This window comes from Lepus europaeus, chromosome 23, assembly GCF_033115175.1.
Source record: "Lepus europaeus isolate LE1 chromosome 23, mLepTim1.pri, whole genome shotgun sequence".
Lineage (NCBI taxonomy): Eukaryota > Metazoa > Chordata > Mammalia > Lagomorpha > Leporidae > Lepus > Lepus europaeus.
Genome location: NC_084849.1, coordinates 8,899,473 through 8,927,106, shown reverse-complemented (window position 1 = coordinate 8,927,106; position 27,634 = coordinate 8,899,473). Strand labels below are relative to the sequence as shown.

Genomic DNA, 27,634 nt, shown 5'->3' with positions numbered 1-27,634 from the left:
CCAAAGCTAGGAGCTAAGAACTTAATGTGAATCTCTCCTACTTGAGCTATCACCTTCTGCCTCCCAGTGTACATATTAGCAGGAAGTTGGAATTGGGAGTAGAGCCAGGACTCAAACACAGGCACTCTGATATGGGATATGGGCATTCCAAGCAATGCCTGGTGCATTAAACACCCATCCCCAGCTTGTAAAATTTAGGTTGGTTCTACAATATTTCCACTTTTTCTGTCACCCTAATTTCTTTTTCTTCTTATGTTTTAGAAATTAAGATAATTAGACATGAAATGCAACCTGACATGAGAGGAAAAAAGGTTCCTGACAGAATTTAGATATGTTAACACCTGCTCTTCCCACTGTATATGGTTGTAGTGAGGATCTTGTTAGATGTTTATCAAAGAGCTTGATAAATTCTGAAATGCTAAGAAGTATAGATTACTGTCTTCCTATAGTATGTTTTGTAACTGTTACTGAAATAATAATCTGCAGTGTTTAATGAATAACAATTAGAAGTTGGAGGCCAAAGCCTCAGTATAAATAACTGGTTAACCTCAATACTAATATACATTATGCCTGTAGCTTCCATTCTAATAATTCTCTGGCATGAATACTAAAGAACTTTATGCTTTAGGCACTCAGGGCTAACAAGTTTTACCTTTATATTTTCACAGCTGTCATTCTGATGATCGTTAAGCTGACCAAGCCACAGTATACCAAGCTTCAGATGGCCCTCTACGTTCTCCAGGTAACACTTTCAACATCCAGTGCCTCTATTCTCACAGCTTCTCATTCTGCCTTCTTACACTGCTAGTACTCAGCATATACCCTCAGGGTATTTATTTCTGTGTTGCAAATGAGAAAATGTATTATTTATACTCAGTTATGAAGTATGTGAAAATTTCCTTGGAGATGAGGTACTCGTGTTTGTAAAAGTGCTACCCTGAATTCCAGAGCCTGTTTCTTTGGTCAGCTTCATTTTATTGATTTGTTTTTAAAGGATGATCATCATAAACAAAAATGAAAAAAAAACCTGGGCATATTCTCTGTTAATGACATGAATCTCTCCAATCCAGAGTGAATCAAATGAGACAAATTAGCTATTTCTTAGGGATGAAGGGAGTAGGTGGAATAATTGTGTCTCCTCCCTTTATCAGATTGGAAAGCTATTTCAGGCTATATAACTGTGCTGATAAGGCCATTTTCCCAAGTCTAATCTGGAAAATGAGGCAATATGGAGGGGCATTGAAGCCACTTAATTCTCCTTTTGTGATTTTAAGAAATATGACCAAGTCTCATCTATATCAAGATACACTTTGAAGAGTAGGTTTAGGAAGGGCTAGAAAAATACAGCAAAAAGATGCCAAGTCTTGATGTTTAATAGAGAAGAAATATAGAAATGCTTATAAATAAGGGGAATGGGTATTATTCCCTGGATCTCCGAAAATCTGAAGGATGGGCTCCATCACCCCTTCATCTCCTCCAGGCACTAACAGCGACTTCCCAGGGTCTGCTCAACTGTGGAGTGTATGGCTGGACACAGCACAAGTTCTACCAACTAAAGCAAGAGGCCCGACGTGACGTAGACACCCAAACACCATTATTATGCTCACAGAAGAGAATCTATAGCAGAGGCCTAGATCCATTGGGATCTACCCTTGCTTTTGCTACCAGCACTTCCACCATTCTTTGAAAGTACAGTACTGGGACAACCAGGAACTAGCGTTATTCCAATCTAATAGACTTGGAAAGATATTGTGGAACCACATCTTAAGGCTTTTCTAACCATGCCCTAAACTATAGAACTGAAAAGGAATATAGTGCCAGAGTTAAATTTTCTGGGTAAACTGAGCAGGATTTCTCCAGTCATTCCCAGATTCACTAATGATTCTTAAAGTTATCTCTGTTCAGCAAGATGAAGCCACTTTCCATCTAAGAGATAGATTCACATTACCTTGATGAATATTATATATCTATATTTATCAATTTATTCCAGAAAAACAAATTATAGATTTTTGTTTATATATGTTATCAGTTGGTGTTTTACTTCATGGTTGCAAAGGTATGAGAATGTGCAACAACTTGCTCAGCTCTTACCATTGATATAACTCTCTCTAAAGCTAGACAGAGGACCTGGGTTTGAGCAGGTGTCCTTGTTCAGAAGAAGCAAGCATAATAATTAGCAAACAACAAAGGTGACAATGGAGTTCTCAGACCCACCACATCCAAGTCCCAAATGTTTAATTCAAAAAGGACTATTTTGCTCTAGACAATCTGAATCATTTTTTGAGTTACAGGGATAATAAGATTTAAGAGAAATCAGGACTGTTGTGAGTGTTGTGGCAGAGCAGGTAAAGCCACTGCCTATGACACTAGCATCTAATATGGGCATTGGTTTCTGTCCCAGCTGTTTCACTTCCAATCCAGTGCCCTACTAAAGGCCTGGGAAAAGCAGCAAAGGATGGCCCAAGAGTTTGGGCCACAGCCACCCACGTGAGAGACCCAGAAGCTCCTGGCTCCTGGCTTTTGATTGGCCCAGCTCCAGCCTCATCTAAGAGGCTACCTTAATATCTTTAAAAATATAACAAGTGGAATGGGCACTATGGTACAGTGGACTAAGCTGCCACCTGCAGCCCTGGCATCTGATATGGACGATGGTTCAAGTCCCAGCCACTCCACTTCCAATCCACCTCCCTGCTAATGTGCCTGGGAAAGCAGCAGAGGATGGTCCAAAGTGTTAGGGCCCCTGCACACATGTAGAAGACCTGGGTGAGGCTCCTGGCTCCTGGCTTCAGCCTGGCCCAGCCTTGACTGTTTGAATCATTTGGAGAGTGAATCAGATAACACTCATGTGTTCGCTCTCGCTTGCTCGCTTGCTCTCTCTCTCTTTCTGCCTCTTCCTCTTCTCCCTGTAACTCTGCCTTTCAAATAAATAAATAAACCTTAAAAAAAAAACCCTTATATATGATATGAGTCAATGCATGTGAAATGTCCAGAAGAGGCAGATACTAAGAAAGAAAGTAGATTGCTGGTTGCCAGTTCAGGCATGGAGGTGTGGAGATAGCATGGTTGTTAGTGGGAATAGAGTTTCTTTTGGGGATGATGGAAATGTTCTAGAATCAGATTGTGGGGATGGTCGCACAACTCTGTGACTCTACTAGAAAATCATTGTAGGGGGCCTGGCATTGTGGCATAGCAGGTTAGGCCATTGTCTGCAATGCCAACACCCCATATCAACACTGGTTTGCGTTTTGCAGTGAACCAGCAGATGGAAGATATATATATATCTCTCTCCCCCCTCTCTTTGTTTCTCTCTTTCTCTGCCTTTCAAATAAATAAGTCAGAGTTACACAGAGAATTACACAGAGAGTTAAAGAGGCAGAGAGAGAGAGGTCTTCCATCTGCTGGTTCACTCCCTAATTGGCTGCAACAGCTGGAGCTGCGCCAATCTGAAGTCAGGAGCTTCTTCCAGGTCTCCCATGAGGGTGCGCAGGTGCCCAAGGACTTGGGCCATCTACTACTTTCCCAGGCCATAGAAGAGAACTGGTTAGGAAGTGGAGCAGCCAGGACACAAACCGGCTCCTGTATGGAATGCCAGCACTGCAGTTGACTGCTTTACCTGCTATGCCACAGTGCTGGCTCCCTTTAAAAAAAAAAAATGTCAAGTTTATTTATCTTACTGCTCTGGTTATTTTTTTTTTTTTTGGCCTTGACGTGGGTCTTAGATATTATATAGATATATAATAGTAGTGAAAAATAAGAGTCTAGATAAGACCTAAATTAGGATTATCCATTCTGAGAGTCAGAGCTGACATATGGATTTGGGCTACTCTTCAAACTATCCCTGTAATTCTTGAATTCAGGGACAGATGAGACATAGCCATAGACACAGCAGCAGTTCTTAAAATTGTTGAAAACATCCCTCATGTTAGAGTTGCAGTTATAGTTTAGTGGAGTGATATCTAAGGTTCAGTTCATAGAGATCATCTGTGGACCACATGGAGTTCTACCCTTTACCTTATCCTCTTCAGCCCTGTTTGTAGCTTCAAAAAACTCTCCACCCCAAAACCACATGTCCTGCATGGGGAACTAGGTAAGTGTTTGATGTTTCTCAATGAGTGGAAGCCTTGAATGCTTTAACATAGCCACTTATATCTTGGGGCTTACACTTGCTGAAGACTTTAAACATCCTTTTAGACTTACTGCTATGGTGTGTAAACCTGTCCCTTTGCTAATGATAATAACTTTTCTGGTAAGTCCTTGGGCCCTTTCCAAAGACTTGACTGCACGGTTCTCTGGGCTTCTGCACCGCCCCTGGAAACAACAACCTTGTTCTTTGCAAGGAGTATCATCTTGATTATATCTCTGGCAGCACTTGGAGCTGCCATTAATGTACTCTGGGAAGTCACACTCATCTACACTGAGGTTGTGAGATGTGACTATTCTTAGAAATTTGTGTTTTTTTTCTGTGGTATCCAAATGCATTTGGCTAGCATGGGGTAGACAATGGTGATCCTTGTGACAATTAAGGACACCGCCACAAACACATTTATTGTCTCTGTTCACTTTCTTATTCCCACAATATGGCTTTCCAAAGCACTTTGGAGCTCAGATTTATTAAACAGGCAGTCTCCCTTTGTGTGTAAGCAGCGGCTGATGAAAGTAATGGAAGCTGTGATTGCTGAGGCCCATAATGCGAGTAATGAATTTATGCGCAGTACAGAGACTCTAAATAGTCATGATTAATTCCAAACCTGTGGCCAAGCTTTTGAGCCATGAGAACTTCAAAATAGAACGAGTCTTCAGGATAGGAAAATTAAATGCTGATCATGTTAACAGTGTAGACACCTCCTAAAAACTGCACAGCCATGGTACTTTCAAGATTTTGGCCAAAATCATGTGAGCATGTTTTTTTTCACCTTTCTTAAAAGATGCCAGTCTCTCCAACAGTTAATATTTTGAAGTGTTTTCTGTGGATTTAGGCATATTTGTAATGGGTTTCTCTCTGTTTCTACTCAAGAAAGAATTACTTCTACAGTTGGCTCATTCATTGACTAGCATGTGAATATCCATTACCATCTCTGTTGTCTTGGCTCACATATTATTCCTCTGTTTAAACATAGTTACACATATTTAGGAAATGCTCATATATAGGACAGGAGGACTGAGTTCCATTCTGCTCTGAAATTGTGAAGAAGAGGCCAGCACTATGGAGTAGCAGGTAAAGCTGCCAATTGCAGTGCCAGCATCCTATGTGAGCACCAGTTCGAGTCCCGGCTCTTCCGCTTCTGACCCAGCTCTCTGCTATGGCCTGGGAAAGCAGTGGAAGATGGTCCAAATCCGTGGGCCCCTGCAGCCATGTAGGAGATCTGGAAGACGTTCCCTGGCTCCTGGCTCCAGATTGGTCCAGCTCTGGCCAATGTGGCCATTTAAGAAGTGAACCAGCAGATGGAGGACTTCTCTCTCTCTCTGCCTCTGCCTCTCTATAACTCTGCCTTTCAATTAAATAACTAAATCTTTAAAAAAATTGTTCATCTCTAGTGATTGCACAGAACTTACCTGGTTTAGAGATGTGCTGGAGTGGCCAGCTTTTCTTGCTCAACAGGTTAAGCCACCATCGCAATGCTGACATCCCATATAGGTGCCAGTCCAAGTCTTACCTGCTGTACTTCCAATCCAGCTCCCTGCTGATGAGCCTGGGAAAGTAGCAGAAGATGGCCCAAGTGCTTGGGCACCTGCACCCACATGGGTGACCCAGAAGAAGCTCCTAGCTCCTGGATTCAGCCTTGTCCAGCCTTAGCCATTGTGGCCATTTGGGGAGTGAACCAGCAGACAAAAGATCGATCGATTGATCTATCTATCTATCTATCTATCTATCTATCTATCTCTGTCCCTTCCCTTTGTGGTAATTCTACTTTTCAAATAAATAAATAAATCTTTTTTTTTTTTTTTTTGACAGGCAGAGTAGATAGTGAGAGAGAGAGAGACAGAGAGAAAGGTCTTTCTTTTTGCCGTTGGTTCACCCTCCAATGGCCGCTGCGGCCGGCGCATCTTGCTGATCCGAAGCCAGGAGCCAGGTGCTTCTCCTGGTCTCCCATGCAGGTGCAGAGCCCAAGGACTTGGGCCATCCTCCACTGCCTTCCCGGGCCATAGCAGAGAGCTGGCCTGGAAGAGGGGCAACCGGGGCAGAATCCGGCGCTCCAACCGGGACTAGAACCTGGTATGCCGGCGCCGCAAGGTGGAGGATTAGCCTGTTAAGCCACGGCGCCGGCCATCAAATAAATAAATAAATCTTTAAAGAAAAAGAGATGCTGGAAACCGTGTATTCAAAACTGTAGTATTTATAGCCTTGATGACAAAGACAGTGCTATGGAAAATCAGGATTTCCGTTACCCTCAGCATGGGCTGCTCAGAAGAGAATCCAGATCACCCTCAGAATACCCATCATAGTAGAAGTCATCTCATATAAAAGGAAAATCCAAGCTGTATTTTTCCCATTTTGATGTGGAAAATAAAGTTGTGGACAACCAATCCTCAGATCCGGGGCCAGCGCTGTGGCGTAGCAGGAAAAGCCGCCACCTGCAGTGCCAGCATCCCATATGGGCACCAGTTAAAGTCCCGGCTGCTCCATTTCTGATCCAGTTCTCTGCTATGGCCTGGGAAAGCAGGAGAAGATGGCCCAAGTCTTTGGGCCCCTTTACCCACATGGGAAGACCCAGAGAAAGCTCTTGGCTCCTGGCTTTGGATCAGCACAGCTCTGGCTGCTGAGGCCAATTGGAGAGTGAACCAGTGGATGGAAGACCTCTCTGCCTCTCCTCTCTCTGTGTAACTCTGACTTTCAAATAAATAAATCAAATCTTTTTTTTAAAAAAATCCTCAGATCCTTTCTTTTGCTTCAAGTTGATAATATTCCATGTTTCTCATATGGGCAGGACATAGACATGTTCCCCTCTCTCCTCTTTTTTTTTCCCTTTTACTTCTAGTACTCTGGACATCATCAGGTTCTGAGGGATAACTATTTCACAATAAAGAGATTCTTGCTTATGAAACATTTATTGTCAGAAACAGGATAGTATGTTGCAGCCTAATGTAGGAAGGTCCCATTCTCAACAACCCATCTGAGAATTCCAGGATGAAAAATCCCAGATTTCATAGATCAATTGATTTCATAGAAGAAATATTATGAAAGAGAGAGAGTAACTAGCTAGGGATATCATTGCCATGAGTCAAGTGAAACAGCTAGTGTTCCTGGACCTCTATATCTCAGTTGCCTTCCACTAACTCAAACCCTAATGAGTGACACAGTTGTTTGGTCAAAGCTTAGACCTCTGCTGCCTACCAGAAAGGTAGCTGCTTCTGCTTCTCAGTATTATATGATGACACCTGCCTTTTGCACCTCCTCCTGTTATCTCTCTTCATAAGTGTCCTTCCCTTGCAACTTCTCAAAATCTTAGTGCTCCTTGGATGAGCTCCTGCTGTATTCATAGAGGAATATACCAAGTAGTGGATGCTTTCTGATGCAGCCACTGCTATGGGCCAGGGTCAGGCCACATGAAAAGGAAAGAAAAATAACTTTGCCCCTTCAGCCCCCGTTCTTTTGGAGCGGAGTTCTCCCCATCCCTCCTGCAGGCATTAGAGTCGTTGAAATGAAGGGCTCCAGACCAGGGATTTGTGGGTCTCTGAGTAGGTCACAGGCTTCTGCTGTCCAATACCTCTTGTATCATTCTTTACTCTGTACCAGCCAGCCCATTTCAAATGCCGAACCCTTTTCTGCCTCCAAACAATTTTGTGGGCATAATCTTTGACTTACGTTACTTTGTTGTCCTAACAGTCTCTTCCAGATGGACATTTACCTCATTTAAATTGGCTGACTTTGATCCTTGCTTTAAAATTGCTTCTGTATTTGACATCCGGGTACTACTTTCTCCTATCTGATGAATGATATGTATACATTATTGTTAATGGAAAGCAGTAATAAGATCCTGAATATGAAAAACCAGCAATCAGCTTCAAAAAACAACAGCAAATCCTAGAAATATAAGTAGATCTTTCCTATAATACTTGAGTAGCAAAAAGAAATTAGGTCCTTATGAATTGAAGAAGCCAGGTAATTTTAAATCTTCCAGGGTCCTTTTTTTTTTTAAAAGACTTATTTATTTATCTGAGAGGCAGAGTTATGGACAGAGAGAGGGAGAGACAGAGAGATCTTCCATCCTGTGGTTCACTCCCCAAATGACTGCAATAGCCATAACTGGCCCAATCAGGAGCTTCTTCTGGGTCTGCCACATGGGTGCAGGGGCCCAAGCACTTGCTATCTTTATAGTTCTGCCTTTTCCAGAATATCAGCTACTTAGAAAATAGTATACAGCCTTTCAGACTGGTTTGTTTCACTTGACAGTATGCATTGAAAGTCCTTGTGTCGTTTTGTGGCTTTGTAGAATTTTTCTTACTACTGAATGTCCATTGTCTGAGTGTACCATATGCTCATTGAAGACATCTTACTTATTGGATGACATCTTCTGGTTTTTAAAATTTTGAGGCCAGCACCGCTGCTCACTAGGCTAATCCTCCACCTGCGGCGCCGGCACCCCAGGTTCTAGTCCCGATTGGGGTGCCAGATTCTGTCCCAGTTGCTCCTCTTCCAGTCTAGCTCTCTTCTGTGGCCTGGGAAGGCAGTGAAGGACGGCTCAAATCCTTGGTCCCTGCACCCACATGGGAGACCAGGAGGAAGCACCTGGCTCCTGGCTTCGGATCGATGCAGCGCGCCAGCCGTGGCAGCCATTTGGGGGGGTGAACCAACAGAAGGAAGACCTTTCTCTCTGTCTCTCTTTCTGTGTCTAACTCTGCCTGTCAAAAAAAAAAAAAAAAAAAAGAGATTTTGAATAAAACTGCCATCCACTTTTATGTGAAGATTTTGTGTAATCTGTTTATTTTTAAGATTTATTTATTTATTTGAAAGAGTTACACAGAGATAGAAGGCGAGGCAGAGAGAGAGAGAGAGAGGGAGGGAGGGAGGGATGTCTTCCATCTGCTGGTTCACTCCCCATTTGGCCTCAACGGCCGGAGCTGTGCTGATCCAAAGCCAGGAACCAAGAGCTTTTTCCAGGTCTCCCACTCAGGTGCAGGGACCCAAGGACTTGGGCCATCTTCCACTACTTTCTCAGGCCATAGCAGAGCTGGGTCGGAAGTGGGGCAGCCGGGACTAGAACCGGTGCCCATATGGGATGCCGGCACTGCAGGCAGTGGCTTTACCTGCTGTGTCACTGTACCGACCCCATAGTCTAAGTTTTCAACTCATTTGGATAAATAACTAGGAGTGGGCACTTCTCGCAGACACAGTTTGCTGGGTGGCTGGGTCAGGTGATCTGAGGAGACATCAAGTCGGTTTAAAGCTGCCCATCTGGGCTTCTAGAGTGCCGGCCAACCTGGCCAGTCAGTCGCAGGGGATCCAGCACCTATACAAGCTGAGAAGTGGGCCATGGAGAAGGTGTCGGAGGCCAGCAAGCAAAAGAACTAGAGGCTGAGGCAGGCCAAAGAAGCAGTAGAGGCTGAAATTGAACAGTACTGCCTGCAGAGAGAGAAGTTCAAGGCCAAGGAAGCTGCAGCACCAAAGTGGAGAAGACCCAGGAAAAGATGACCACCCTCCAGACCTACTTCAGCAGAACAGGGATAATGTCTAGGATAACCTTTTGGCCTTTGTGACATCCAGCCAGAAATCCATGAACAGAAATGGATAGAAGGAAGCTGCACTTGTTCCACAGAAGGGTGTTTTAGATGCTCTCGTGGAGCATGAAGCTTCAGCAAAGCCCGTGCTCTGCTCTCATGACAGGATATTAAATTGTCTCTTCGTTTCATAGGAGGGCCCTTTATTTGTTAGCTTCTTTGTACAGACTTAGAACTTCTCCAAAGAGTCATCTTTTTACTTCGTGTTTGTTAGATACATTTAATAAGTATATATTGTGTGTTTTCCTGTGCCTTTTAGTCCAAGCAACGTATATGTCAGTGTTGACTTTTTTCTTAGACCTAGTAGGAAAAACCACAGTTCCTTGAAGAAAGAAAGGGATTAAAGGACTTTTTTCCCGTGTGCTTTTTTGAAGGCCAGGGGCTTTATGAAAAAGTAGTAAATACTTTCCTGTAACTTGTGAAATGCAGCAGCCAGCCTTAATGTCTATTCTAAGGGTGAAAATAGTGAATTCCTTATATAATTGCTTAGGCTGTTTTTAGCTTCTTAATCAAAATTACTAGATGATAGAATTTAAGAACTTATTACATGTTATTATTTGGTGTACTGATAATCATTTAAAAGTAAAGATTTTGTCATATGTTCTCCCTCCTCCGCATCTCTGGTTCATCCTCTATGATAATGCAAAGTGCACTTTGGTCCACTTGTTCTGCAGAATTTCGCTTAAGAAATTAGCTCGCATACCTCATTTGCATTCATAGTTAGAAATTGTTCAAGATGTATGGCTTATCAAGAAGCAAATGCTTGTAATTTTACCCAAAAATTGTTTTAAAAAACAGCAATAACTAGTATAAATAAAATGATTATGATGTGGCAATAAGCCTGTGTTTAATTTTGTAAGAAACTGACTTTTCAAAGGATTCAAGTTTCTATTGCACCAAATTCTTGTCAGCACTTGGTATTGTCAGTGATTTGTAGTTTCTAACTATTTTAGTTGGTAGTTGTATTTTGTTTTAATTTGCAAAATCCTAATGACATATATTGAATATCATTTTATGTACTTGTTTGCCATTTATATACCTTTGATACAGTGTCTGGTCAGATTTTTTTTCTACCATTTTTTAAAGATTTTTTAAAAATTTATACAAAAGGTACAGTTACAAAGACAGAGAGAGAAAGAGATCTTCTATCCACTGGTTCACTCACTAAATGGCAACAACGACCGGGGCTGAGCCAAGGCAAAGCCAGGAGCTTGGAAATCCATCCAAGGCTCCCACATGAGTGCCAGGACCCAAGTACTTGGACCGTATTCCACTGCTATTCCAGGTGCATTAGCACGAACCTGGATCAGAAGTGAAATGGGCTGGTGCTGTAGCGTAGAGGGAAAGGCACCACCTGCAGTGCGGTTCCCAGAGCTCCACTTCCAATCTGGCTCTCAGTTATGGCCTGGGAAAGCAGTAGAAGATGTCCCAAGTTCTTGGGCCCCTGCACTGTGTTGGAGACCAAGAAGAAGCTCCTGGTTCCTGGCTTGGGATCGGTCCAGTTCTGGCCATTGAGGCCATGTGGGAAGTGAACCAATGGATGGAAGACTTTCTCACTCTCTGTGTGTCTCTCTTATCTCTGTCTGCCTCTCCTCTCTGTGTAACTCTAACTTTTAAATAAATAAATAAATTTTTAAAAAATAAAAAAGAAGTGAAGCAGCTAGGACTTGAACCAGAACCTGCTGCAACACAACACCAGCTGTGTTGTTCTTTCTTTCTTTCTTTCTTTCTTTTTTAAGATTTACTTAATTATTTGAGAGGCAGAGAGAAAGATCATCCATTTACTGGTTCACTCCCTAAATGGCTGCAACAGCTGGAGCTGGGCAGATGTGATGCCAGGAGCGAGGAGCTTCTTTGAGGTCTCCTACGTGGGTGCAGGGGCCCACGTACTTGGGCCATCTTCTATTGCTTTCACAGGCCATTAGCAGAGAGCTGGATCAGCAGTGGAGCAGATGAGATGTGAACCAGTGCCCAAATGGGATGTTGGCACTGCAGAAATGGGATGTTGGCACTGCAAATGGGATGTTGGCACTATTGCGCCATGGTACCAGCCACTGTTGATCTTTTTTTTTTTTTTTAAGATTTATTTTATTTACTTGAAAGACAGAGTTACAAGGAGAAGTAGAGACAGGGATAAAGAGAAGTCTTCCATCCACTTGTTCACTCTCCAGATGGCCACAATAGCCAGAGCTGAGCCCATCCAAAGCCAGAAGCCAGAAGCTTCTTCCAGGTTTCCCATATAAGTGCAGGGGCCCAAGGACTTGGGCCATCCTCTGCTGCTTTCCCAGGCCATAGCAGAGAGCTGGATCTGAAGTACAGCAGCCAGGACTGGAACTGGCACCCATAAGGGATGCTGGCACTGCAGGTTTGGGCCTTAACCCATTGCGCCACAGCGCCAGCCCCAATCATTTTTTTTTTTTTTTAGATTTATTTATTTATTTGAAAGAGTTACATAGAGACAGAAGGAGAGGCAGAGAGGTCTTCCATCTGCTGGTTCACTCCCCAGTTGTCCACAACAGACAGAGCTCTGCCAGTCCAAACCCAGGAGCCATGAACTTCATCTGGATTTTCCCACATGGGTGCAGGGGCCCAAGCACTTAAGCCAGCTTCTACTACTTTCCCAGGCACATTAGCAGAGAGCTGGATCAGAAGTGGAACAGCTGGGACTCAAACTGGCATCCATATGGGATGCCGGCATTGCAGGCATCCTGCTACGCCACAGTGCCGGCCCCCCACTCATTTTTTAAATTGGGTTGTTTTCTAACTAAATTTTAGGAGGTCTTTGCATGTTTTAAATACAAATCTTATCAGATATATTTTGGAAATACTCTTTCCCAATCTGTTGCTTGTCCTTTTATTTTCTTGACAATGTCTTTGGTAAAGCAGATTTATAAAATTTTAATGAAGTACAACTTACCAATTTTTTCTTCCATGAATCATGTTTTTGGCATTGTTTCTATAGAGTAATCACAAAACCCAAGGTCACTGATATTTTCTCTTTTATCTTCTAGAAGCTTTATGTTTGTGAATTTTATTTTTAGGCATATGACTGATTCTGAGTTAATTTTTGTCTAAGGAGTAAGATCTGTGTCTAGATTTTGATTTTTTATTTTTAAAAATTTTTTAAGATTTTGGTTTTTTATTTGAGAAATAGAGTTACAGACAGGGAGAGACAAAAATAAAGGTCTTTCATCTTGCTGGTTCACTCCCCAAATGGCTGCATCAGCTAGAGCTGGGCTGATCTAAAGCCAGGAGCCAGGAGCCTCTTCCGGGTCTTCCATGTAGGCAGGGGCCCAAGCACTTGGGCCATCCTCTACTGCTTTCCCAGGCCATAGCAGAGAGCCAAGTTGGAAGAGGAGCAGCTGGGACACAAACGGGCGCCCGTATAGGATGGTGGCACCACAGGCAGAGGCTTAGCCCACTACACCACAGTTCCAGCCCCTAGATTAGTTTTCTTTTTTTCATGTAGATATGCAGTTTTTGCCACTGCATTTGTTGAAAAGATTATCTTTTCTCCATTGAATTACCTTTGCTCCTTTGTCAGAGATCAGTGGATTGTATTTGTGTGGGTCTATTTCTGGAATCTCTCTCTGTTTCATTGATCTAGCTGCCTGTTCTTTCATCAAGATCACACTGCTGGGGCCGGTGCTGTGGTATAGTAGGTTAAGCTTCTGCCTGCAGCATCAGCATCTCATATGTGTGCCTATTCAAGTCCCAGCTGTTCCTCTTCCTATCTAGCCTGCTAATGGTCTGGGAAAGTAGTGGAGGATGGCCCAAGTGCTTGGGCCTCTGCACTCAAATGAGACACCTGGAAGAAGTTTCTGGCTCCTGGCTTCAGATCTACTCAGCTCCAGCAGTTGCGGCCATCTGGGGAGTGAACCAGCAGGTGGAAGACCTTCTTTCTTTTTCTCCCTGTCTCTGTCTGTAATTCTGCCTCCCAGATAAATAAATAAATCTTTTAAGAAAAGAATCAAGAAGACTAGTGTCTGCTAATACTTACTGATAGAATTAAAAAGGAGAGAACAATCCAACATGGGAAGCAGAATACACAGCAGACTCATGGAATGGCAGATGTCCTAAACAGCACTCTGGCCTCAGAATCAGCCCTTAAGGCATTCAGGTTTGGCTGAAAAGCCCATGAAAGTATTTCAGGCATGGAAAGCCAAGACACTGTGGCAAAAAAAAAAAAAAAAAAAAAAAAAAAAAAAAAAAAAAAACAAAAACCTAAATGAAAGATCTCTGCGAGTGAGATCCCAGTGGAAGGAACGAGCCATCAAAGAAGGAGGTACCTTTCTCTGAAGGGAGGAGAGAACTTCTACTTTGACTATGACCTATCTCTGTCCTTAATGTGTTGTACTATGTGAATTAACGGTATAACTAGTACTCAAACAGTACTTTACACTTTGTCTTTCTGTGTGGGTAAAACTGTTGAAATCTTTACTTAGTATATACTAAATTGATCTTCTGTATATAAAGATAATTGAAAATGAATCTTGATGTGAATGGGATGGGAGAGGGAGCTGGAGATGGGATGGTTGTGAGTGGGAGGAAGGTTATGGGGGGAAAAAGCCACTGTAATCCAAAAGCTGTACTTTGGAAATTTATATTTATTAAATAAAAGTTAGAAAAGAATCACACTGCCTTAATTACTGTAACTTTATAGTATATTTTGAAGTCAAATAGTGATTTCTTCCAGTTTTGTCCTTTTGTGTCATGCTGGATTGTGATTTCCATATAAGCTTTAGAATCATTTTATCATTGTCCATAAAAATAACTTTCTGGGATTTTGATTGGGATTACATTAAATCTTGTAGATCAATTTGGAAAAAATTGATGTCTTACCAATATTGAGTCTTCCTATTCATGAACATGAAATATATCTCCACGTATTTAGATCTCCTTTGATTTCTTTTATCAGAGTATTATGGTTTTCCTCATATAGTTCTTATATATATTTTACTAGACTGAAGTATATCTCATTTCTAGGGTGTTAATATAAGTGGTTTTGTAGTTGTAGTTTCAAATTCCACTTGTTCATTGCTAGTATAAGGGAAAGTGATCAACATTTATGTTAACCTTGTAATCTGCAGTCTTGGTATAAACACTTCTGAGCTCCAGGAATTTTTTCATCAGCTCTTTTGGAATTTCTGTGTAAACAATTGTGTCATTTGCAAGCAAAGACAATTCTGTTTCTTCTTTTCCAAATTATTTGCTTTTTATTTCCTTTTCTTGGCTTATTGTTTTAGAGAAGACTTCAACATGATATCAAATAAGAGTGTTGAAAGGGAACATCTTACCTTATTTCCAATCTTAATGAGTAAGCATCCATTTTCTTGCCAATAAATATGTTAGTTGTAGAATTTTTGTGGACAGATGTACTTTTGTGTTTTTTTGTTTTGTTTTATTTTTTAAGATTTATTTTATTTATTTGAAAGAGTTACAGAGAGAGGTCTTCCATCTGCAGGTTCACTCCCCAGATGGCTGCAACGGCCAGAGCTGTGGTGATCCAATGCCAGGAGCCAGGAGCTTCTTCTGGGTCTCCCACATGGGTGCAGGAGTCCAAGGACTTGGACCATCCTCTACTGCTTTCCCAGACCATAGTAGAGAGCTGGATCAGAAGAAGAGCAGCCAGGACTAGAAACGGTGCCCATATGGGATGCCGGTGCTTTAGGCAAGGGCTTTAACCCTCTGTGCCACAGCGCTGGCCCCGAATAAATCCTATTTGCTTATGATACATAAGTCATTATATATTATTTTTTTAAATTTTTCTTTGAGAAGTCTTTTTTTTTTTTTTAATCTTTATTGGAGCTGCTACTGTGGCATAGCAGGTAAAACTGCTGCCTGCAGTGCCAGCATCCCTTATGGGCGTTGGTTCAAGTCCCAGCTGTTCCACTTCAGATCCAGCTTTCTGCTATGGCCTGGGAAAACAGTAGAGGATGGCCCAAGTCCTTGAGCCCCTGCGCCCACTTGGGAGACCTGGAAGAAACTCCAGGCTCCTGGCTTCAGATCGGCCCAGCTCCAGCCATTGCAGCCATTTGGAGAGTGAACCAGCAGATGGAAGACCTTTCTCTCTCTGCCTTTGCCACTCTGTAACTCTGCCTTTCAAATAAATAAATAAATAAATAAATCTTTAAAAAAGAAAACAGGCTGGAGCCACAGCTTACTAGGTTAATCCTCCACCTGCGGTGCCGGCACCCCAGGTTCTAGTCCCGGTCAGGGCGCCGGTTCTGTCCCGGTTGCTCTTCTTCCAGTCCAGCTCTCTGCTGTGGCCCAGGAAGGCAGTGGAGGATGGCCCAAGTGCTTGGGCCCTGCACCTGCATGGGAGACCAGGAGGAGGCGCCTGGCTCCTGGCTTCAGATCGGCACAGCGTGCCCGGCCGTAGCGGCCATTTGGGGGGTGAATCAACGAAGGAAGACCTTTCTCTCTGTCTCTCTCTCACTGTCTAACACTGCCTGTTAAAAAAACAAACAAACAAACAAACAAAAAAGGCAGAATTACAGAGAGAGGAGAAAGAGAGGAGGAAGAGGTAGAGAGAGCGATCTTCCATCTGCTGGTTCATTCCCCAAATGGCCACAGTGGCCGGAGCTGGGCCATTTCGATGTTAGGAGCCAGGAGCTTCTTCTGGGCTTCCCACGTGGATGGAGGGGCACAACCACTTGAACCATCTTCCACTGCTTTCCTAGGCACATCAGCAAGGAGCTGGTTTGGAACTGGAGCAACTGGGATTCAAACTGGTGCCCATATGGGATGCTGGCATTGCAGGCAGTGGCTTTACCTGCTATGCCACAGCACCAGCCCCTAGTTTTGTTTTGTTTTGTTTTGAATATTTATTTACTTGAGAATCAGAGTTAGAGAGAGAGAGAGAGAGAGAGGTCTTCCATCCTCTGGTTCACTCACCAAATGGCTGCAATGGCTAGAGTTGAGCCGATAAGGAGCCAGGAGTTTCTCCCGGGTCTCTCATGTGGGTGCAAGGGCCCAAGCATTTGCAGGACTTGAACCAACACCAATATGGGATGATGGTGTCTCAGGTAGTAGCATTACCTGTTAGACCACAATGCTGGTGCTTTAGTTAGATTTTATTTGCTATTATTTTGTTAATAAAATTTTCAGCTATATTCATGAGAGATCTGGATCTGTAGTTTTCTTTCTTGTAATGTCTGTCTGGTTATAGCATTAAGATAATGCTGATTTCATAGAATGAGTTAGGAAGTATTTCCTCAGGAACTATTCTGGAAAAGATTGTAGAGAATTGGTATCACTTCATTTTTTTAAGATATATTTTATTTATTAAGCCAGGGTGATGGGAGAGAGAGAGAGAGAGAGAGAGAGAGCCAGCCTTTGTCCCCTAGTTCATTACCTAATTGGGTACAACAGTGAGGTCTGTGGCATGCCAAAGCCAGAAGCCTGGAACTCCATCCTGGTCTCCCATGTGAGTGACAGGGGCCCAATTCCCCTGGGCAGTACTCTGCTGCCTTCCTAGGCACATTAGCAGGGAGCTGGATTGAAAGTGGAGCAACCAGGGCCAGTGCCGCGGCTCAGTAGGCTAATCCTCCACCTGCAGTGCCGGCACACTGGGTTCTAGTCCCGGTTGCTCCTCTTCCAGTCCAGCTCTCTGCTGTGGCCCGGGAGTGCAGTGGAGGATGGCCCAAGTCCTTGGGCCCTGCACCTGCATGGAGACCAGGAAGAAGTACCTGGCTGGCCGCAGCGGCCATTGGGGGGTGAACCAACGGCAAAGGAAGACCTTTCTCTCTGTCTCTCGCCCTCACTGTCCACTCTGCCTGTCAGAAAAAAAAAAAAGAAAGGAAGGAAGGAAGAAAGGAAAGAAAGAAAGGAAGGAAGGAAGAGAGAGAAAGAGAGAGAGAGACAGAGAGAAAGAAAGAAAGAAAGTAGAGCAGCCAGAACTAGAACTGGCTTTCTGATTTGGGATGCCAGAATTGCAAGTAGCAGGTTAACCCGCACTACAGTACCAGAACCAGTATCACTTCTTTCTTCTATCTTTGGTAGGATTCACCATTGAATTCTCAAGTAAGTCAGGTGTTTTCCTTTTAGAAAGTTAATTGATTCAGGTTTTTAAAATTTTTTGTTAGAGATTTGTTTGAAAGATTTAAAGAAAGAGATATCTTTCATCTTCTTGTTCACTCCCCAGATGGCTGCAACCACTGGGACTGGGCCAGTCCGAACCCAGGAACCAGAAACTTCTTCTAAGTCTCCCACATGGGTTGAAGGGGCCCAAACACTTGGGCCATCTTCTGCTGCTTTTCTCAGGCCATTAGTAGGAAGCTGGATTGGAAGTGGAGCAGCTGAGACTTGAACTGGTGCCCATATGGCATGCCGGCATCACAGACAGAGGTTTAACCCACTGTGCCACAACACCGGTCCCTAATTTATTCAATTTTTAAGTAGATACAAGCTAATATGATTAATTTTTGTGTATGTGAACTTTGGCAGATTATGTCTTTGAAATAATTGGTCCATTTATTGTTAAATTTGGGAGCATGGAGGTATTCAGAATATTCTTTTTTACATTTATAATATGCATGGAATATGTAATGATAGCTTTTCTTTATATTTTTTAATAAAGATACTATTTTCTAATACTAATTTTAAAAATATTTATTTACTTCAGAGAAAGAGAGGGCTCTTACCTGCTGGTTGGTTTCCCAGGAGCTGGAAACTCAATCCAGGATCCCCATGTGGGTGGTAGGAAACCAATCACTTGAACCATCACTGCTGCCTCCTGGGGTCTGCATTAGCAGGAAGCTGGAGTCAGGAGCCACAGCTGAGTATTGAACTGATGTGGGACTCGGGCAGCTCAACCAGATTTCCAGCTGCACAGCCAAATCTCAGTCCCCTCTTTAATTTGTGATATTAGTAATTTATTTTCTTTCATTATTATTATTATTATTTGGCATACAGGGATTTTATCTTTTCAAAGAATCAAGTTTTGCTTTCATTAATTTTCCTTATAAACTTATTTTCTGTTTCATTGATTTCTACTCTGATTTTTGCTTTAGGCTTACATCATCCTTTTTCTGATTTCTTCAGCAGAAGCTTAGATTAAAAATTTCAGATCTTTTCTACTCTATTCATTCAGTGCTATAAATTTAATTTGAAACATTGCTTTTCCTCCTCTCTCTCCCTCTCTCTGTCCCTCCCTCTGTCCCTGTCAAATAAGTAAAATAAATCTTTTTCAAAAGGAAACACTGCTTTTGCTGCATCCCACAAAATTTGATGAATTTCATTTTCATTTATTTCAAAACATTCTTAATTTCTCTTGAGACTTCTTTGACCAGCGTGTTAGAAATATTATTGCTTCAGGGCTGGCGTTGTGGCATAGCGGTTAAAAACTGCTGCTTGAAGGCTGGCGCCGTGGCTTAACAGGCTAATCCTCTGCCTTGCAGTGCCGGCACACCGGGTTCTAGTCCCCGTTGGGGTGCCGGATTCTATCCCGGTTGCCCCTCTTCCAGGCCAGCTCTGCTATGGCCCAGGAAGGTAGTGGAAGATGGCCCAAGTCCTTGGGCCCTGCACCCACATGGGAGACCAGGAGAAGCACCTGGCTCCTGGCTTCGGATCAGCGAGATGCGCCGGCCGCAGCGGCCATTGGAGGGTGAACCAACAGCAAAAAAGGAAGACCTTTCTCTCTGTCTCTCTCTCTCACTATCCACTCTGCCTGTCAAAAAACAAACAAAACAAACAAACAAACAAAACCTGCTGCTTGTGACTCCAGTGCCAGTTTGTGTCTTGGCTGCTCCACTTTTAATCCACCAGTGCTCCCTACTAATGACCTGGAAAGCAGAAGACGACCCATGTGCTTGGGCCCCTGCCACATGTGTGGAAGACCAAGGTGGAGTTCTAGGCTCCTGGAATGGGCCTGGCTCAGCACTGGCCATTGCAGCCATGTGGGGAGTGAACCAGTGATGGAAGATCTCCCTCTCTGTCTCTCCCTCCCTCTCTGTAACTCTGACTTTCAAATAAATAAGTAAGTCTTTTTTAAAATGTGTTTATTTCATGTCCAGATATTTTAGGATTCTCCAACTATCTTTATGTCATTTATTTCTAATATAATTTCATTGCAGTCTGGGGAACATACTTTATGATTTATATTTTTGTCTTTTTTTAAAGTTATTTATTTGAAAGGCAGAGAGAGAGAGAGGTCTTCCATCTACTGGTTTACTCTCCAAATGGATCTTTTTTTTAATTTTTTATTTTTTTATTTTTTGACAGGCAGAGTGGACAGTAGAGGGAGACAGAGAGAAAGGTCTTCCTTTGCCGTTGGTTCACCCTCCAATGGCCGCCGCGGTAGGCGCGCCGCGGCCGGCGCACCGCGCCGATCCGAAGGCAGGAGCCAGGTGCTTCTCCTGGTCTCCCATGGGGTGCAGCGCCCAAGAACTTGGGCCATCCTCCACTGCACTCCCTGGCCACAGCAGAGAGCTGGCCTGGAAGAGGGGCAACCGGGACAGGATCGGTGCCCCAACCGGGACTAGAACCCGGTGTGCCGGCGCTGCAAGGCGGAGGATTAGCCTACTGAGCTGCGGCGCTGGCCTCCAAATGGATCTTATGGTTGGAGCTGTGCTGATCCGAAGCCAGGAGCCAGGATCTCCCACACAGGTGCAGGGGCCCAAGGACTTAGGCCATCTTCCCCTGCTTTCCCAGGCCATAGCAGAGAGCTGGATTGGAAGTGGAGTAGCCAGGTCTCAAACCAGTGCCCATAAGGGTTGCAGGCACTGCATGTGGTAGCTTTATCCGGTATACCACAACACCAGCCCCATGTATGATTTATATTTTTAAAGTTTCTTAAAGTATATTCTATGACTCAGAATGTGGTCTAGCTTAGTGGATTATCCATATAAGCTTGAGAAGAATGTGGATACTGTTGATAAAGCATTTTGTGTCTTTGAATTTCTAGCTAATTTGCATATTTGTTTAGAGGAAATGGGAATGAATATAAATTTCTAAGTCTGTATTATGGCGAATATAAGCCATTTCTACATTCACATTCTCAAATCTGACTGTATTTTAACTATAAAGGAACATGCCTAAGTTAGTTTGATATTTTTTCTAATATTCTCCAAGATGTAGGTCCAGGATCCTTCCTTCACCCTGAAAATATTTTTATGTTTTGTTGTTTTTATAATGAGTAAACTTTTCTTCCCTCCTCTATGGTTTATAATATAAACTCCATCCTTTTAAGTCATCCAAGTATTGACTTCTTTTTTTTTTTTTTTTTTTTTAAAGGCAGAGTCACATAAAGAGAGAGAGAGAGAGATGCACTGGCTCACTTCCCAAATGGCCGCAACAGCCTAACTGGGCCAATCTGAAGCTAGGACCTTTCTTCAGGGTCTCCCATGTGGATGCAGGGACCATCCTCTACTACCCCACAGGCCCATCAGCAGGGAGCTTCATGGGAAGTGGAGCAGCTGGGACTTGAACCGGGGGATATGGGATCCCTGTGCCACATGCTGCGGCTTTACCCGCTACACCACAGCTCTGGCCTCCAGGTGTTGGCTTCTTGGAATACAACTCTCCTAGCCTCCCTAAAAAGATCATAGTTTTTCAATAAATCAAAAATACTTAGATTTCCAGGGGCTGGCACTGTGGTGCGTAGGTTAAGCTTCCACCGGTGGTGCTGGCATCTGATATGGATGCTGAATTAAGTCCAGGCAGCTCCACTTCCAACCCAGCTCCCTGCTAATAATCTGGGAAAGTAGTAGAAGATGGCAAGTGCTTGGGCCCCTGCACCCACATGGGACACCTGGAAGAAGCTCCTGGCTCCTAGCTCCCCATTGCCCTAGCTCTGGCCATTGCAGCCATTTGTGGAGTGAACCAGTGGATGGAAGACCTCTCTCTTTCTGTAACTCTACCTCTCAAATAAATAAATCTTAAAAAAAGCTTTGATCTTAAGATAATCTTCTGTGCATAGAATTCTAGGAACCTATTTCAGAACCCAAAATAAAAATTTGACTTTATTGTTGCTCAATTATTTTTTCTTTAATTAATTTTTAAATTTTAATTTGTTTATTGAGATTTGGACAACAGACCTCCAATCTGCTGATTTAGTATCCAAGTGCTTGCAACGGTTTGCCAAGATAAAGCCAACAGCTGAGAACTCAGTCTAGATCTCCCTTGTAGATGGCAGGGACCAAACTACTTGAGCTGATCTGGAATCTACATTAGCAGGAAATTGGAGTTAGAAGCCAGAACTGAGTATCAGATTTGGAATGCAGGCATCTTAACCAGTAGATCAAAGGCCCACCTCTTATTTTCCTTTTGACTTATACATAATTATACATATTTATGGAGTACAAGGTTATGTTTCAATACGTCTATATAGTACTCAATGATTAAATCAGGGTAATTAGCATAGCTGTCACCTTAAAACATTTATCATTTCTTTGTGTAAGGAACATTCAAAATCCTTCGTACCAGCTTTTTGATATATTTAATTGTTGTCAACCATAGTTATCATACATACTATGTTACAAAGAATTAAAAGTACCCTTATAGGGGCCAGTGTTACAGCACAGTGGGTTAAGTTGTCAGCATCCCTCATTAGAATGCTGGTTCAAATCCATTGTCTAGCACCCTATGCAGCTCCCTGTTAATGCATTTGGAAAACCAATGAAGAATGGCCCAAGTGTTTGGACCCCTGCTACCTGAATGGGAGATCTAGATGGAGTTCTAGGCTTCTAGCTTTACCAGCCCCTGCTGTTTTGGCCATCTGGGGATTAAACCAGCAGATAGAAGATCCCCCTCTCTGTTACCCTGGCTTTCAAATAATTGTTTTTAAAAATAGATAAAAGTAACCTCATATAGGCATACATTTTCATACTTTGATGTGCAGTTCAAGGCCAGTATTGTGGTCCAGCATCCCAAATTAGATCTATTTACCCACTCCTGCCCACATTAAATGGATCCTTCTCTGCCATAGTCTGAACTAACAGAATTTCACTTTCTTTGGCTGGAGTTTAAGGTTTTATAAACATTTTGAAACTTACTTCAGCTTATAATATTGACAGTATTGCATCAATTAATGGTTTCAGTTGTAGAATGTCTACATACTGGAAGGATACATCCTGCCCAAGGCGCAAACGTTATGCCATATATGAAGATTGGCTCTGGTTAAATCACTCAACTTGGTCTACATATACTGAGCACCTACAGTGAGCTGCATCCTATAAACTAAGTAAGATGCCAGCTCACCCCTCCATGCTGTCAGGATCAGCAGGGGAAAGGACACCAATCCATGCTGATGACACAAAGCGGTGGCTTCAGGAGAGATCAGCATCCATTTGTAAGGTTTTTGTTACATTAGAGTGACTGAGAAAGAAGCCAGGCTCTGGGTAATTAAGGATGTATCAGGCCGGTGCTGCGGCTCACTAGGCTAATCCTCTGCCTGCAGTGCCGGCACTCTGGGTTCTAGTCCCAGTTAGGGCACCAGTTCTGTCCTGGTTGCTCCTCTTCCAGTCCAGCTCTCTGCTGTGGCCCGGGAGGGCAATGGAGGATGCCCCAAGTGCTTGGGCTCTGCATCTGCATGGGAGACCAGGAGGAAGCACCTGGCTCCTGGCTTCAGATCAGTGCAGCACACTGGCCATAGCGAACATTTGGGGGGTGAACCAATGGAAGGAAGACCTTTCTCTTTGTCTCTCTCTCTCTCTCTCTCACTGTCTAACTCTGCCTATTAAAAAAAAAAAAAAAAAAAAGGATGTATCAGCTGTCTTCCCCATCACTTTTTCATTATTGAAGTAGAAAGCTCATGAGGTCATGGAGAATGCTGATGTGGTCATACCTGGGGAGGGTTGCAGGTTCCAGCCCTTTGCAGCTAGCTCAAGAACAGACTGTTTGATCTCTGTTTCCTCATAGACAGGGTAGAGGTTCCACTGCGAAATTGGCTTAATTCAATTAAGATAATGAATGTAAATCTTTTTAATATAGTGGCTGACACAGAGTTAATAGTTAATTTTATATTTGCATTATGCTGTCTTCCCAAAGTAATTACTACCTCTCAAGCACTGTTACTGCTACTAGAGATTCCTTCTGATTATCAGTCAAGTTACTAATTTAAATGTTTACAATAGAAAGATTTAAATTTCATATATACTCAGAAGGGTTGTAAGATCCATTGTACTGTTTTAAAATTAGTACGGTTTCCAAACTCTAAGTGTTTGTTCATTGGCCATGAGATATGTAGGGATATGAAATTCACCCCAAGAAAACTAGGAAAAAGGAAAGGCTATGAAAGCTATACACAAAGGAAAAAAATGGTTTAGATAAAAAGATAGTATAGTTGAGGGAAACACCTAGAAATACTAGGAATAATAATTGAGTATGCATATGTCATGTTAAACATCTGCAAAACTCATAAAAATAAGTGACTTCAATGCTATCCTGTTAACACAGGGAGTCAGAGTCTTCTGTGTAAGATCCAGACCTTCCCATAGACCCACAGAACAATGTATGCTCAGGAACTGTATCAATGGAACCAGAAGAAGTATCTAACAGGAATATAGTTTTATTTATTTTTGGACTTGGAAACTCCTTATTTGTTGAGTACACTTGTATAGAGCAAGTCAGAACAGTCACAAACAATTGTCCTCATCTAATGGGTAGTTGTTACCTAAATGAAAATCACTATAATGGTAGTAAATTCAGGTACATCTACTACTGTATGTTAAATAACATCCTGAAGATATCATGTCCTGGAAAGAGTTTCTAGTGACTTGAGAAACTGGCTCAAAGGAACAAGGACGTTGATGTCCACTTACGTATGTGAAGACTTCAAATTAAATGTGAAAAAACAAAATATACTGAAATATTTAATATATTAAATAAAAATTTCTAAAATTAATAAAAGTGGAGGAATTTCTCCTTCTACATTAATATATTTTTATAGATTGTGGAGGCCTGGTGAGAGCCACTGGAGCCTTAAGTTCTTTCTTCGCCTTTGTTTCATTGAGCCTCTTATTCCCACATAGGACTTGAAAAGTTTGATGTATTTGGCTTCCTTCTCTCACTACTTATGCCTATCCTTCATCCTCTTCCTCTTCCTCCTCCTCCTCCTCCTCTTCCTCTTCTTCAGGTGCTTCCTCTTCTGGTGCTTCCCCTTCAGGTGGAGCTGCTGCTGGTGGTGCCCCTGCTGGTGGGGGTGGGGCTTCTTCAGGCTTGGCTTCACCTTCACCTTCTTTTTTACCAGAAATTTGACTTTTGAAAAGGCAAAGGAAGCAAATAATTATAGCTATTATTATCAGTGCTATAAGTATAATTATTATTAATATTGTCAAGTTTACAGTTTCTTCCTGTTTGGTAGTAGTATTCTGACCACCCCCGCCACTTGGGGGATGAGCAGGTGCTGAACCAGGGGGGCCACTGTCTATACTACCCCCATCTCCTACAACATTGCAGTCGGGGGGTCCATAGCCCTTGTTACAATGACAGTGCCCTAAGTCATTACAAATCCCATTGCCATGACACGTTGTATCGTCCTTGCAGTTCAAGTGGTCCAAGGAAACATCAGAGCATTCAGAAGACTTGCAGTTTTTAGATGGGGCACAGTAAGTGTCAGCCCTCACATCTCCAATGTCAGCAATATCGGAACCACTGTACGCATCCATACTCCAACACCAGCCATTTCCAATAGGGGCTTGGATCACTGTGAAGTGCTCTTTAAGTACTGGTATGCTTGTAAGACCTGTACATACAAGCTTCCCACAAAGTTTGTTATCCGATGTACATTTTGTATACGCTTCTTGAGGACTGCTGGGATGACCACAGTTTCCAAACCTGTCCCCTTTGCCGTTTAGTGCCATGTAACATTCTTCTGGGGCAGACTTTGCAGGGAACCCAAAAGTTGATGTACACTGCAAATTAGGGTCCATGCATTCACCACTAACACACCCAAATGATTCATGACACACGGTGCCATCCTGCTTGTGTCTGTTTTGAGGACATACTGGAGATGCACCATCACAATATTCTGGGAGGTCACATGGTCCCGCAGGACGTCGACAAAGTTGTCCAAGAGACGCAGGTTTGCAATCAACACAGCAGGGTCCAATGTCACATGCTGCTGGGGCCTTCAGTTTACATTCTGAGTCACAGCATTTGCTATGAGCACAGGCAGAACCACAGTCACACTGCTCTCCTGAGTCCACCACACCATTTCCACAGTTTCCATCCCTGCGCATGCGGCTTCTGTGCCATGGCTTGTTAAATAGGCAGGCTCCTCGGTGTTCACGAAGGAAGCGATAGAAGTCGTCAGAACTGCAGTTACTGAAGCTACTCTCTTTAGTGATATTCTCACCCATGAGACAGAAGGGCTGATTTTTACAAGTGCAGGCCGAGTGGTCATGCTGAATACCCAGGTTGTGCCCGAGCTCATGGGCCATGAGCGCTGCAAACAGGAGGACATCTTCGTGATGGAAGGACTCCACAGCTGCCGCAAAACCGCTCGAGCAGGCGCCGTTGAGAAATGCCTGGCCCGTGTTCTCTCCAGGATGACGGCCGACAATCATGTGAGCAACATCATGCCTCACGCGGTGGACGAGCTTCTCTCGTCTCCAGCTGTTGAAGTTCCTGAGTGTCACTTGTAAGTCCTCTGCAACCTCTGTCAGGTCCCCCTCAGTCCAGATCTCCATTCCAGCCAGTACCACCTCTGTGTTTATTCCCCTCGTGAAGCTGTTGACCAGAGCAATGATGTCCATGACCCTCTGAACCGTCTCACTGACGTTACGGCCCCACATCTGGAACCGCTGGTTGTCGACCACTACAAACATCTCCACATACTTGGTGTGTGACCACAAGTAGGACAGCGCCTGTGGGTTGTGAAGCTTCCTGCTTCCCTGTTGCCGGCTGGTGGACATCCCTTGGCCGCCTTTGGAAGTGACACTACAGGAGACGTGAGCTCCGTGTGCCATCGTGTACAACGCATGTTCAAATCGTTTGGAAGAGAGAATGGGCTCAATGCTATAGGATGTTTCCCCCTTAACCAGAATGCCCCTGAGGCCCGAGCAGGTGTTGACAGAAACAAAAGAACCTGGCACCCCATCTATGTAGCCTTCATAGTAGCAGTTGCGTGAGATGAAAAGCATTTCTTGCCCTAGCACCCCGTTGTGATAGCTGTAGACTGGAAAATCATTCACAAAATAGTCTCTCTTCACATGTAGGTGAACCAGCTGCTTCTGGCCTTGCGTGAATAGTATGTAGGATGCCTTTTCTCCAGGTTTTTCACTTCCCTCAACTGTCAGACTCTCAGGGATGACCTTTTCGTAAGAAGCATAATGTACCAATTCCATGTATATGCTTGGGAGAAAAATCATCCCCCAGAGCAACATGGTCCCCAGTCTGACACGTGGAAGACCTGGCACTAGTCCCAGCCTCAGACCATTCATCTGGGGAACCCAAGATTGAGGCGCTCTTGTAGCCTCATTCAAAACCATGTGGGGTTGCCAGAGGGAATACAGGGAGGAGGAGGATACTCTGGCTGAGGCTGTCGCCAGCATGGCCCTAGTAAATCTGTTGGTGATGCAGGACCTCTGTCCAGCAGCAACAGCTCTGCATGGCACACAGGATCAGAGACAGGTATCAGTGTCAGGTCAGGGCTGGCTGTAGAAACAGGGGTGACTGACTGCTTCTTAGACTTACAGCCTTCTTTTTCAATTTGGTTATACTTAGTTTTTCTGATCTCTCTGTCGTCCCTCAGGTCATTCGTAGTTGGTGGTATCCTCCCGCACCGTCAGCTTCAGTTTCTTTGGCTACAGGCTACAGTCCGTTTGACATCGTGTTATGAAGGACTGCAGACTCTATCCATAGGACGATACCTTGAGAGAGGAAACGAAATCTCCAAACCTTCCTCAACAGGGCCACACGGAACACTCCTCCCCTCCCCTCCTGTTGTCCGTTACTCAGCTAACACTGAACGTTC

The 27,634-nt window shown here is 43.4% G+C and overlaps 2 protein-coding genes and 1 pseudogene across 9 annotated transcripts in view; 2 read left to right on the top strand and 1 right to left on the bottom strand.

Moving 5' to 3' along the window:
• Positions 1-27,634, top strand: part of TMEM116 (transmembrane protein 116) — an 81,225-nt gene extending 53,591 nt beyond the window's left edge. For 7 of the 8 annotated variants that reach the window (XM_062182182.1, XM_062182181.1, XM_062182180.1 and 4 more), the window contains 2 exons: positions 669-742; positions 1,481-1,898. In XM_062182182.1, coding sequence (XP_062038166.1) covers positions 669-742; positions 1,481-1,687 — 281 coding nt within the window. In that variant the 3' untranslated portion in view covers positions 1,688-1,898. Of the gene's footprint in view, positions 1-668; positions 743-1,480; positions 1,899-27,412 lie in introns of those variants that run through there. The other variant, XM_062182183.1, reaches the window with a different exon arrangement.
• LOC133752320 (V-type proton ATPase subunit G 1-like) lies at positions 4,688-10,488 on the top strand (annotated as a pseudogene).
• LOC133752319 (disintegrin and metalloproteinase domain-containing protein 1a-like) lies at positions 24,294-27,212 on the bottom strand. Its single transcript, XM_062182821.1, has 2 exons — positions 24,887-27,212; positions 24,294-24,331 (listed from the first exon to the last, which is right to left on the bottom strand). Exons 1-2 carry the CDS (start codon positions 27,210-27,212, stop codon positions 24,294-24,296), a joined length of 2,364 nt encoding a protein of 787 aa, XP_062038805.1.